The sequence below is a fragment of the Xenopus laevis genome, chromosome 5L, assembly GCF_017654675.1.
Source record: "Xenopus laevis strain J_2021 chromosome 5L, Xenopus_laevis_v10.1, whole genome shotgun sequence".
Classification (NCBI taxonomy): Eukaryota; Metazoa; Chordata; class Amphibia; order Anura; family Pipidae; genus Xenopus; species Xenopus laevis.
Window position 1 is genome coordinate 28,253,514 of NC_054379.1, and position 13,780 is coordinate 28,267,293.

The 13,780-nt window shown below is 38.9% G+C and overlaps 1 protein-coding gene across 2 annotated transcripts in view; it reads right to left on the reverse strand.

Moving 5' to 3' along the window:
* Window positions 1-227: 227 nt before the first annotated feature.
* Window positions 228-13,780, reverse strand: part of LOC108716574 (kinesin-like protein KIF16B) — a 163,066-nt gene continuing 149,513 nt past the window's right edge. For both annotated transcript variants that reach the window (XM_018262802.2, XM_041562627.1), the window contains 2 exons: window positions 4,663-4,833; window positions 228-790 (listed from right to left, as the gene is read on the reverse strand). In XM_018262802.2, coding sequence (XP_018118291.1) covers window positions 4,675-4,833 — 159 coding nt within the window. In that variant the 3' untranslated portion in view covers window positions 228-790; window positions 4,663-4,674. The remainder of the gene's footprint in view (window positions 791-4,662; window positions 4,834-13,780) is intronic.

Genomic DNA, 13,780 nt, shown 5'->3' on the forward strand with positions numbered 1-13,780 from the left:
AAAGTGCTGGCTCTTTCTGAAAGCACATGGCCAGACAAAATGACCTGAGATAGCACCTACACACCAATGTTATTAATTAAAAAAAAAAATACACTTGCTGTTTCAGGAATGAAATATTATATTGTAGAGTGAATTATTTGCAGTGTTAACAGTGTAATTCAGAAATAAAATCTACACCATAAAAAACATGATAGAATCCCTTTAAATAAACAACAAACTAGAATAGATTTAGATTGATAAGTGGATCATTTATTATTATTATTATTTTTTAAAGTATAGTGAAATATATGTAATCCTCTATTATTACCGGGTGCATCCATTATTGTAATATCCTTCATACTGTACATACACAGTGTCAAATGTGTCGTATAAATATAGTGGAAAGCGATTGTCAAAAAGCAGTCATACGTGGCTATAAATACATTTAGAGGACAGAACAGCTACCCAACATTCGTATTGTGAGGGTATTTACATACACACATATGATACAAACTCTCCTTTTTTACTTACATGCTAAAAGATGCTGAAGCACAAAAGAAACGGAGCAGACTTTGCACCCGATTTTCAAACCTATTCCTATTTACAAATTAGAAACCGTCCTATTCAGCAGCTACGTCAGTGCATGATTGGTTAGGATTTGAGGTAAGAGAATGGAAGCGTCGCGTTTGCAGATTATTGTCGGTCCTCGTTCACTTGCATATAAACCTTTTAGGAAGGCGGAGGTCACGGAGTCATTCGGAGCAGCGCGGAAGTCCAGCCGGATAAACGGGCGACATTAACAATGGCGGAACTAGAGAAACAATAGACAAACGTCTCCATTATTCATGTACAGAAATCCAACAGGCGCTTGAGTCAATATCATAGCGACAGTTAATTGTGGTTTAAAAAAAAGTTTTATATTACAACCGGCATAAAAATGGTTTTATGAGCATTTCTCCAGGGTTGATGGTCTGTGCCCAGAGTTACCAGTCTTTCCTATAAATCTATCAAGGGAATTGCTGACTCTCTTTCTGAGTTTTCAGCTTCGCTGCTCAAGTCCGCAGATATCACGAGTGTTTGATGGTACCACATCATTTCAGTTTTCTTATTGTAATGTTTTAATGTAACAAACTCAGCCGGGTTAAGGCGAAAGGAAGTCGCAAACCTGTTGAAAACAACGTTATTGTCTGATCTCTGCCGATAAACAAAAAAAATCTCTTGTAACAGTGAAGACTATTTGAATGGTACAGGCATGGGACCTGTTATCCGGAATGCCTGGGACCTAAGGTTTTCCGAATAAGGGATCTTTCTGTAATTTGGATCTTCATACCCTAAGGGGCCCATTTACTTAGCTCGAGTGAAGGAATAGAATAAAAAAAACGTCGAATTTCGAATGATTTTTTTGGCTACTTCGACTATGAATCGAACGATTCGAACTAAAAATAGTTTGAATATTCGACCATTCGATAATTGAAGTACTGTCTCTTTAAAAAAACTTTTTAAAAAACTCTTTAAAACTTCGACCCCCTACTTTGCCACCTAAAACCTACCGAGGTGCAATGTTAGCCTATGGGGAAGGTCCCCATATGCTTTCTAATGTTTTTTCGGTCAAAGAAAAATCGTTCGATCGATGGATTAAAATTCATGATTCGAAGGATTTAATCGTTCTATTTGCGGTAAATCCTTCGACTTCGATATTCGGCAGTCGAATATCGAGGGTTAATTAACCCTCGATATTCGACCCTATGTAAATCTGCCCCTAAGTCTACTATAGAATCAAGTAAATATTAAACTAGTCCCAATAGGCTGGTTTTGCTTCTAATAAGGATTAATTATATCTTAGTTGGGATCAAGTACAATCTACTGTTTTATTATTACAGAGAAAAAGGAAATTTGGGATTATTTCTTTAAAATTGAGTCTATGGGAGACAGTGTTTCTGCATTTCGGAGCTTTCAGGATAACGAGTTTCCAGTTAATGGATCCCATACCTGTATGGGTATGGAACCTGTTATCCAGAATGCTCAGGGACTGGGGTTTTTCCAGTAATTTGGAACTTCATACCTTAAGTCTAATAGAAAATCATGTAAATATTTAACTAGTCCCAATAGGCTGGTTTTGCTTCCAATAAGGATTAATTATCTCTTAGTTGAGATCAAGTACAAGCTACTGTTTTATTATTACAGAGAAAAAGGAAATCATTTTTAAAAATCTGGATTATTTCATTAAAATGGAGTCTATGGGAGACGGCCTTTCCGTAATTTGGAGCTTTCTGGAAAATGGGTGTCCAGATAACGGATACCATACCTGTATTTGTTTTACTTCAAGATTTGTGTCTCTCTTGCAATCACCACGGGCGAGTGGGTGTTTGGCTTTTTTTGTACATAGGAGATGTGTTTGCCGTTGGCATGGGGCAGAGAGAGAGAGGTCTCTGGATGATATGGGTGACATTGTATTAGGCTCATTCTCATTTAGTGATTAAAAAGGGTTTCAAAGCAATGAATGAGTTGGTATGACAGCCCAGACACAATCTGAATACTGTCAGTTAGTAGATGCAGTTATTTGGGAGACTGTGTTTTTTATTGCTTTGATTCATCTATTGGTCACATATTTTGGCAATGTCCCTCAGTATCAGGTAACTGCGATATCGTTGGATCTCATCTTCCTTCTAACTGCAGAACCATTTCCGAGCCACAGCAACATAGGTTTTCTTTTCCATTTTTTAATTGAATATAGAAACAGAGACTCTATTTTACTGGCACGTTTCATACCGCCAGTGTACAATCCAAGCTTTAGGTGGGTGAGAACTTAAAGAGGTGCTTCATCTTTATGTTAACGTTTAGCACATTATAGAATGACTAATTCTAAGCAACTTTTCAATTGTCCTTCATTTTTCCTTCTTTATAGTTTTTGAATTATTTGCCTTCTTCTGACTCTTGTCAGCATTCACATGGGGGTCACTGACCCCATCTTAAAAACAAGGCTAAACATTTAGGGTCAGATCTATCAAAGGTCGAAGTGAAAATTCGAATTGAAAAAATTTGAGTATCGAGCTAATTTTTGTGTACTTTCGACTAGGGAATAGTCCAAATTCTATTCGAATTTGAAAAAAACTTCGACCATTCGCCATCTAAAACCTGGCGTATTGCTGTTTTAGCCTATGGGGGACCTCCTAGAACCTATTTGGCGTCAATTGGTGGACTTTGAAAAATCTAAGGGTTTTTTTATCGTACAATTCGAATGCGCTATTACTTCGATTCGTACAAATCGAATTTCATCGCAAACGGACCTATTCGATCGCAAACGGACCTATTTGGGCAAAATTTTATTTCGGTTGGTCTTTTTGAATACGAACTGCCCCCTTATTGTTATTGCTACTTATTATTACACATCTTTCTATTCAGGCCTCTCCTATTCATATTCCAGTCTCTTATTCAAATCCGTGTATGATTGCTAGGGTAATTTGGGCCCTAGCAACCAAATGGCTGAAATTGCAAACTGGAGAGCTGCTGAATAAAAAGCTAAATAAATAAAAAAAACACAAATAATAAAAAATGAAAACCAATTGCAAATTGCAGCCCATTCTGTATCTCTACGAATGTTCATGCATGGTCTTAGCAGAGGCATCAACAGATCGGACAAGATGTGCACAGAGTCTGGCAGTAGGATTGAATAATGGGAAACAAAAACGAGAATCTATGGAGTTGGGACACACGTGGAGGCCCATTTATCAAAGGTTGAATTTCGAATTCATGTGAATTTCTTTTTAATTCAAATATACTCACAGTTTGACAGGGAGGTTATTTAAGAAGAATTTGAATGTCTAATATCAATCGTATGGTTCTGACCCGAAAATTAGAATCGTATCGGATTCGTACGAATCGAGTTTTTCTCCGAAAAAAAAACAACTTAAATAGCAGGAAGGCTATTAATATCTCCAAATGGCTCAATGGATCTCTGCCATTGACTTGTTCATGAACTGGGCAGGTTTTAGGTGGCGAATAGGTATGGGACCTGTTATCCAGAATGCTCGGGACCTGGGGTTTTCCGGATAACGGGTCTTTCCATAATTTGGATCTTCATATCTTATGTCCACTAGAAAGTCATGTAAACATTAAATAAACCCAATAGGCTGGTTTTGCTTCCAATAAGGATTAATTATATCTTAGTTGGGATCAAGTACAAGCTACTGTTTTATTATTACAGAGAAAAAGGAAATCATTTGGATTATTTGATTATAATGGAGTCTATGGGAGAAGGCCTTTCCGTAATTCAGATCTTTCTGGATAACGGGTTTCCAGATAACGCATTTCATACCTGTATTCGAATAGGACTGTTTCCATGGCCGAGGTGTGATTCCAATTTACATTCGAATAGGGGGATTAAAATTCGAATGTGTGAATTTTGAAACTCGAAAATTCGAATTTACTATCCGACCATTGATAAATCTGCCCCTTATTAACGTTAAGGGAAATAAACTGCAATCCCACAGATAAAATGAATTCCTTGGCTCCGGCATTAACACAAATGCATTGCTTTTGATAGGGAACGTTCTCAAGTACAAACGAAATCACATTACATCAGTGTCCATACATCTGTTCTAGTAGAACAAAAAAAACACTTAAAACTGGAAGAAGAAATGATTTTGTGAACTACACAGTAGTTTTAATTGGCTCTGTACATACAGAAGGCTGGTCTCAGCCAGTGCCGTGGCTGCTGTAGTCAAAAACCCCTTTCTTGAAGAAGGGAGAGAACTCGCAGATGGTGTGTTTGGAGAGGGTATGTCCCACCTTATCGATATGCAGAGGCGACGTAGGAGACTTCAGCATCACAGCGAAAAAGTTTCTAAGGTATTTCTAAAAAAAAAGAAATGAAAAAATCTGTTATAATGGGAATAAACCCATGTGAAAAATACTTTTCCATTGTTGTTGATATATAAACATGTGTTTGACTATTGAAACTGATCAATAAAACATGATGTAACTCAGCTATAAATAAGAGATTCCAGTCCTGTTTGGTTTGGAACAAGTCCCTCATTGATTTCTAAAGGCGGTTGAGAAGAGGGCATGAGATTGTTGCTCAAACTCATCAAAAATAAATCTGAAATAACAATTAGATGAAATTCATGGTTTTACTAAATGGAAAAAAAAGTGTGAATCTGTGAATTTTATCCTGCATTCTGTTTCATTGGAATAAAAAAATACGGTGCTGACGAAAAAAACAAAACCCACATTATTATTTGACCCTTGACTTTGACATCAGCAAGAGGATTGGAATAGTCCTCAGAAATTGGCAACATCAGAGCACAATCTACTACTCTACTCTACTTTAAAGGGATTCTGCCATGATTTTTATTATTTAGTTTTTATTTCTAAATTACACTGTTTGTAGGCAGTCATCTCAGGTCATTTTGCCTGGTCATGTGCTTTCAGAAAGAGCCAGCACTTTAGGATGGAACTGCTTTCTGGCAGGCTGTTGTTTCTCCTCAATGTAACTGAATGTGTCTCAATGGGACCTGGATTTTACTATTGAGTATTGTTCTTAGATCTACCAGGGAGCTGTTATCTTGTGTTAGGGAGCTGCTATCTGGTTACCTTCCCATTGTTCTGTTGTTAGGCTGCTGGGGGGGGGGAGAGAGGGGGGTGATCACTCCAACTTGCAATACAGCAGTAACATGACTGGGGGTACCTGGGAAAGTGACAATATGTCTAGCCCCATGTCAGATTTCAAAATTAAATTGCTCTTTTGAGAAACAGATTTCACTGCAGAATTCTGCTGGAGCAGCACTATTAACGATGATGTGTTTTGAAATGTATTTTTTGCCCATGACAGTATCTCTTTAATTTTACACCCAAGGATCAAGTTATAAAGGTATGGGATGTGGTATCCAGAAAGCTCGGAATTATGGGAAGGCTATCTCCCATAGACTACATTTTATGCAAATAATCCAAATTTTTAAAACTGATTTCCTTTTTCTCTGTTATAATAAAACAGTACCTTGTACTTGATCCAAACTAAGATATAATTAATCCTTATTGGAAGCAAAACCAGCCTATTGGGTGTATTTAATGTTACATGATTTCCTAGTAGACTTAAGGTATAGACATTCAAATTATGGAAATATCCATTATTTGGAAAGGCTCAGGTCCCAAGCACTCTGGATAACAGGTCCCATACATGTACCATTATAAAGAGAGAGCAGCTATTTTTGCATCTCATTATCTACGTCCCCTCCACCATTTTAATATACTACACAAGTCATTGCTTTAGAATCTTCGACACAACAACTGTATGGGCAAAATACACTGGTGACTTATTTTTACTTGAGCAAATATCAGATGTGTTGCACTCTAGTAATGATCAGGGCCGCATTTATATATATATATATATATATATATATATATATATATATATATATATATATATATATATATATATATATATATATATATATATATATATATATATATAAAACAACAAGGGAAAGTTGTGCTCACCACTAATTTTTAAAACCATTAGGCGGGGGTGCAATGAGGGTGTGACCACAAAATACATATAGTCAAATACAAGAGGTCCTCTGCACTCAACCCATTATCAATATATTTAAGACAGAGACATTTTGTGCATACTTTTTCTAAAAAATGCCTTACCCTTTAAACAAAACAGGGATTGTTTGTCCATATATTGCAATACATTTAAGCTGCCAACTACGTCAAAGTCATCCCATATCTGGCCAGTCCTATGCTCAATTTTCATCTGATTCATTAACAATTCTATTGCTTCATTATACATTTTACAAAAGGGACTAAGTTTTACCTGCAACTTACTCGCTACTTTCAAAGTAAAACACCCAAACTTATATGCACCCGAGGGCCTGTGCCTAGGGCACTAGCTTTTGGGGGACAGCCCTCAGGTGCCTATATAGTTGGAAAAAAAAATTAAAACAGATAATTAAATAAAAATTCCCGGCAACTGCTGCCGAGAGTTACCACTGAGTGGTACAGGGTTCAGTGTGGAAAAGCCGGAAATTATGTTTTTTGCGGAAGTGTTATCACGAGCATAGTGTTATTCGGCACCTTTTGGGGGAGCTGTAAACTCCAGAACAGACCTAGATACAGTCCTGGTAATGATGCCCCTAAGCGCAGAGGCACAGAAATGGTTCACTTGGGGCTGGTGACTGTGGAATGAGTATGGTTTTGAGGATTGGCTCAATGGTATGGATTCGGATCTTACTGAAAACAGGCCAAACTGCAACTCTTTGGCAAGCAGCAGTAATGTAGTTGATATGCACATGCAGCTCAGGCAACCACTCTACAATGAGGGCCTGAATATACAATGAACATCCCAAAGTTCCAACTGGTACCTGATTGGCTTAGCAGCTTTCTCCACCGGAATACACTTCTTCTCTGCCAAACCATAAAAGTTAAATGAGAAAAACTCTGGCACTCAAGGCAAGTGAAATGCAGGGTTTCCCCTTGCTTTTTATTTCTTGTGCAGACGTCAAGCATAAAGGGGGTCACCCTGAAACGTTGCACGTCTGCACAAGAAATAAAAAGCAAGGGGAAACCCTGCATTTCACTTGCCTTGAGTGCCAGAGTTTTTCTCATTCCACTATATATTGGGGGTTGCTGTACTCTCTACCCTGTGCACCAGGCGTTCTCTGTGAAGATATGTGTGCTCTGCTTCATCTTGTTCCTGTTAAACCATAAAAGTTAACCCACTGGGATAATTCTTTAGTACTCTATGCCGAGCAGGATAGCGATGTACAGGCATGGGATCCATTATCCAGAAAGCTCTGAATTACGTAAATGCCGTCTCCCATAGACTCCATTTTATCCAAATAATAAAAAATTTTAAAATACTTTTCCTCTTTCTGTGTAATAATAAAACAGTAGCTTGTACTTGATTCAAACTAAGATATGATTAATCCTTAATGGAGAAAAAAACAGCTTATTGGGTTTATTTAATGTTTACATGATTTTCTAGTAGACTTAAAGTATGAAGATCCAAATAACAGAAAGATCTGTTATAGGGAAAACCCCAGGTCAAGGACATTCTGGATAACAGGTCCTATACGTGTATCTATTGCAAACAAACTTATTTATTCCCTATTTCTGCGCATGTATGGATGAAGCTTATGTTCCCAATAAATAACATGGCAGTGCCCAGTGAAGAGCAGAGACTGGGGGGTGCACTGGGGCTGATGGACATCAGGCCAATAGAGGGGAACATTTCCAAAGAGCTAATGCTTATAGAGGGAAAGTTAAAAAAAGAAGCGTCATAGTCAGGTGATAAATGCCATTATTTCATTTTGTTCAAAAGTCATAATAAAAATTCAGAGCCAGGTCCTGTCAAATCCTTTTCACCAATGACAAGGAAAGAATTGGATTTCCAGAGCATTCTGGCCCAGACGTGACAGCCTGTCATTCTTTGGAACGGCTCCGGCAAGTTACAGCCAAAATGTTTGACATGAATTATCCTCAAAATCAGCTGGCCACATCAACAAAGCTGTGCCGGAGTGATTAGCCTGCATTATACCAGCACAGAGCTGAGCCCCACTCACATCCCTCGCTGCCTTTTTAGCGCAAAGTCAGTAAGACATTCGTTAATCCACTGAGATGAAAATGTAGCACTTAAAGGGATTTTGTTATTATTTTTAAGATATAGTTTTTATTTCTAAACTACACTGTTTACACTGCAAATAATTCACTCTACAATATAAAATGTAATTCCTGCACCAGCAAGTGTATTTTTTTGTAATGTAATATTGGTGTGTAGGCGGCATCTCAGGTCATGTGCTTTAAGAAAGAGCCAGCACTTTAGGATGGAACTTCTTTCTGGCAGGCTGTTGTTTCTCCTACTCAATGTAAGTCAATGTGATGCAGTGGGACCTGGATTTTACTAATGAGTGCTGATCAACCAGGACGCTGTTATCTTGTGTCAGGGAGCTGTTATCTGGTTACCTTCCCATTGTTCTGTTGTTAGGCTGCTGGGGTGGGGTGGGGGGGGGGGGTAGGGAGGGGGTGATATCACTCCAACTTGCAGTACAGCAGTAAAGAGTGACTGAAGTTTCTCAGAGCACAAGTCACATGACTGGGGACAGCTGGGAAACTGACAATAAGTTTAGCCCAATATCAGATTTCAAAGTTAAATATAAAAAAAACAGTTTGCTCTTTTGAGAAATGGATTTCAGTGCAGAATTCTGCTGGAGCAGCACTATTATCTGAAGTATTTTGAAATAAATATTTTTTCACATGACAGTATCCCTTTAAGCACATTATTATAGAGAACCCAAAATGGGAGCAAGACCTACCCATTCACACGTACACACTCAGGCAGATCTTATTTCTATGCTTTCTCATAATTAAACATGCATTTTCATTAAATACATTTTCAATTTGGCATCTGTGGGAATTTATCTCATGCATGTTTATCACACATGGGCGCCTCCATGACAGCGAATGAATAATATGGGTGAGCTTTCTGCACAGGTTTGAGAAATAGGACAGCAAGGCCTGGAGGAAATCGAACCTTTCCAAAGACAGTCTTCACTGCCGTCATGCAGATGCTCATACAAAAATCAATCAAATAAATGTAATTCTATGATCACTCTCAATCCATAATACAGGTATTGGCACATTATCCAGAATGCTCAGGATCTGGGGTTTCCTGGGTAAAGGGTCTTTCCATAATTTGGATCTCCAGACCTTAAGTTTATGTTTTGCCTTCTATAAGGATTAATTACATCACTATTGGGATCAAGCACAAGGTACTTTTATATTAAAGGGGTGGTTCACCTTTAAGTTAACTTATAGTATGTTATAAAATGGCTAATTCTAAGCAACTTTCCAGCTTTCAAATGGGGGGTTACTGACCCCATCGAAAAACAATAGTTCTGTAAGGGTCTGAAAACGAAGCGCCGCGTGTGCCTTCTCCCAGGTCGATTTTCATTTTAGCCGGCAAAGGGCAGGGGGAAGGCAGTTCGGGGAGATTGTTCCCCCGAAGAAGAGGAGATTTGTCGCTGGGGCGACTAATCTTCCCGAATCTGCTCGTGTGGCCAGACCCTAAGGCTACAAATGTATTGTTATTACTACCCTTTATTACTCATTTTTCTATTCAGGCCTCTCCTATTCATATTCCAGTTTCTTACTCATATCAATGCATGGTTATAGGGGAATTTGAACCCTATATAGTGGATTGCTGAAACTGGAGAGCAGCTGAATAAAAAGCTAAATAACTCAAAAGCCCTAAATAATAAAAAAAATTAAAACCCATTGCAAATTGTTTTAGAATCACTCTCTACACCACACTAAAAGTTCATTTAAAGGTGAACAACCCCTTTTAACCCTGGAGCTAATTATGCTGTCCTGAGCACTAACCCCTATCTCGATCCTACCACTGTCAAAATGGCGCCACCTGTTATGGCCTTGTATTTAAAACAGGCAAAAAGCATGTTCAGTACCAGTCCTATTCCTTGCACTAATGAAAGGATTCGGACAATGCTTTAGAACAAACTGTTCCAAAATGGAAAATGAATACAATTAGGGTTGCCACCTTTAAACCTGAATAAAACAGGCCTTCGGGTCGAAGAATGGGCGGTGACATCACACGGGCGATTATATCAATGGGCAGGGAAGATAGGGTGGCTGGGGAAATTGGGCAGGTGGGCAGAGAAATGGCAGGGAATAGACAGGTCCAACCATATAAGGGGTTAACTGTAAGCGTAGAAGGGAGGGGAGGGATTTATAGCGTGTTAGAAGAATACCGGCAAGAATACATACAATCAAAAATGGGAGTTAGCAAATTGGGTTCTTATGCTCATTTCCCAGCAGACAAGTATAATTTGGGATCCTTTGTATGCTGATGAGGCTGAACTATCCCAGTGTTTTTCTAATGCCTACAGCATATGTGCTTGTCTGACAGCACCAATCTAAACAGCCTTTGCTGTCCCCTGTCTTGTACCTCTTCTTCCAAAGAATGGGAAATGCTGGATGCAACAGATTAGCTTGCTTCAGCTTTCTTGAGCTGTGCCCACCTGACAGTGTCAGGGTCTGCCATAGGCAAGGTGTTTCCCAAAGACAGAAACTTTTTGAGCAGGCAACTGATGTTGTGAAAAGCACCACACGTGCCGTAGCTTTAATACTGCCTCACTAACATCTCCAAAACAGTGGAATGAATTTCAGACTCTGGGAGGCTAAAGGTATCCTGCACTTGGGGGTGCTAGATGTTAGACACCCCCAAGTGATTGTATTGACCTACCTGAAACCCTGGGCTGGTGCTCCTATCAGCAGAAAACTGCACGGCCCAGGGTTATACCAGTGAGCACAACAGTGATTCTCTTCCATCTTCTTCTTTCTTCGCACGGTTGAGCATGTTGGCTATTTCGTTCAACTGCGAATGCGTTTGCCCCGGGAAATTTGAAGCAAGAAGAAACCGGAAGAGGATCGCTCCGTGGTGCTCACTGGTATAACCCAGGGCCAGTGCAGTTTTCTGCTGATAGCAGCACCGACCTGGGGTTTAAAGTAAGTAAATACAATCACTTGGGGGTGTCTAACATTTGGCACCCAAGTGCAGGATGCCTTTCCTTCACATTTAATGGCAGAATATGGCTTTACAGCTATCCGGAGCGGTCTTTTTACTTTACTTTTGTTACAAATTCAGCACAACTACTTGTGGGTAAGAAATACATTTAAGGTGAAGAGTTCTTCTCCCAGCATGCCGATATAGATTGGCGGATAATCTTTTGTGCTTTTGCAGCTCTCTTGGATTTAAATGCAAGTCCATGCAGCCAGCACACGTAACATTTCATTCATCTGCCTCCAAGACTGTTAAACCCTTTTGTGTGGCTGTAAATGTGCAACGTGACTCACTTGCTCAGTTCCAAAACAAACCAGTGTTTGATGGTTTACTGGCAGAAGTTTATATGAGAAGTTAGCTAAATCAGAATGGACTTTACACTGCATTGCCAAGGACTGATTTGGGCCCCAGTCTGTAAGAAGGATATTAGAGAGAGTGCAGAGACTAAGTGCAACTAAACTGGTTAGGGGGATGGAAGACTTAAATTATGAGGGGAGACTGTCAAGGTTGGGGGTTGTATTCTCCGAAAAAAAGGGGCTTGCGAGGGGACATGATTACACTTTACAAGTACATTAGAGGACATTATAGGCATAAAGTGGATCACCGTACCAGAGGCCACCCCTTTAGACTAGAAGAAAAGAACTTTCATTTGAAGCAATGTAGGGGGTTCTTCACAGTCAGGACAGTGAAGATGGGGAATGCACTAGTGATGTGCAGGCCAGCTTGATGGTAACTCAACTGCATGAATCCATATTGGTGGTAAACTAATCCTATTGGCTTTATTAAATTGTTTTATAAGTAGACTTAAAGGAAAGTCGTTTCACACTTTGGTGACAAATGTTAGGCACCCCCAAGTGATTGTATTTACTTACCTGAAACCCCGGCCGGTGCTCCTATCAGCAGAAAACTGCAATGGCCCGGGGTTAATCCAGCCAGCACCACAGAGAGATCTTCTTGGCATCCCCAAGTGTGAAACGACTTTCCTTCTCCTTTAAGGTATGGACATCCAAATTACATAAAACTTCCTTTAATTCAGGAAACTCCAAGCATTCTCTAATCTCTGCAATGTATTCCACTACTTTAATTGCTTAATCTATCAATATACAGGTATGGGACATGTTATCCAGAATGCTTGGGACGTGGGGTTTTCCGGATTACATATCTTTCCGTAATTTGGATCTTTGTACCTTAAATCTACTAGAAAATCATGTAAACATTAAATAAACCCAATAGGCTGGTTTTGCTTCCAATAAGGATTCATTATATCTTAGTTGGGATTAAGTACAGGCTACTGTTTTATTATTACAGAGAAAAAGGAAATCATTTTTACAAATTTGGATAAAATGGAGTCTATGGGAGATGGCCTTTCTGTAATTCGGAACAGCTTTCCGGCTAACGAATCCCATACAGGTATGGGATCAGTTATCCGGAAACCTTGTTATCCAGAAAGTCCTGAATTACGGAAATAGATAGACTCCACTATAATCACATAATTCAGATTTTTAAAAAAAATTATTTTCTTTTTCTCCGTAATAATGTAAATGTATTCCACTACTTTAATTGCTTAATCTATCAATATACGGGTATGGGACATGTTATCCAGAATGCTTGGGACCTGGGGTTTTCCGGATTACATATCTTTCCGTAATTTGGATCTTTGTACCTTAAGTCTACTAAAAAATCATGTAAACATTAAATAAACCCAATAGGCTGGTTCTGCTTCCAAGAAGGATTAATTATATCTTAGTTTGGATCAAGTACAAGTTACTGTTTTATTATTACAGAGAAAAAGGAAATCGTTTTTACAAATTTGGATTTTTTGGATAAAATGGAGTCTATGGGAGACAGCGTTTCTGCAATTCGGAGCTTTCTGGATAACGGGTTTCCGCATAACGGATCCTATAACTAACAGAAATATATAAAGTACTATAAGCAAACATACATTCCCCACTGTACCCAGCAGCATGTCCCTGCCCATCTACATTTATGGTGAGGAGGATTATGTGGGCGAAAGAAAAAGGATCTTGGGGGAAAAAAAAAATTTGGTTGTAAAATGTATGTAATAAATGACAGTTTGAACATGAAATATAAATGCCTGTTGATTAATCACTAAATGACATTTGATAAAGGCGTCCGGGGCGCAGTATTGTACCATCGTCGCCATCATTAACAAAGCTCAGTTTTACAACTAGCCTGCCATTCTGTCTCAATTCGAATCTCGAAGGC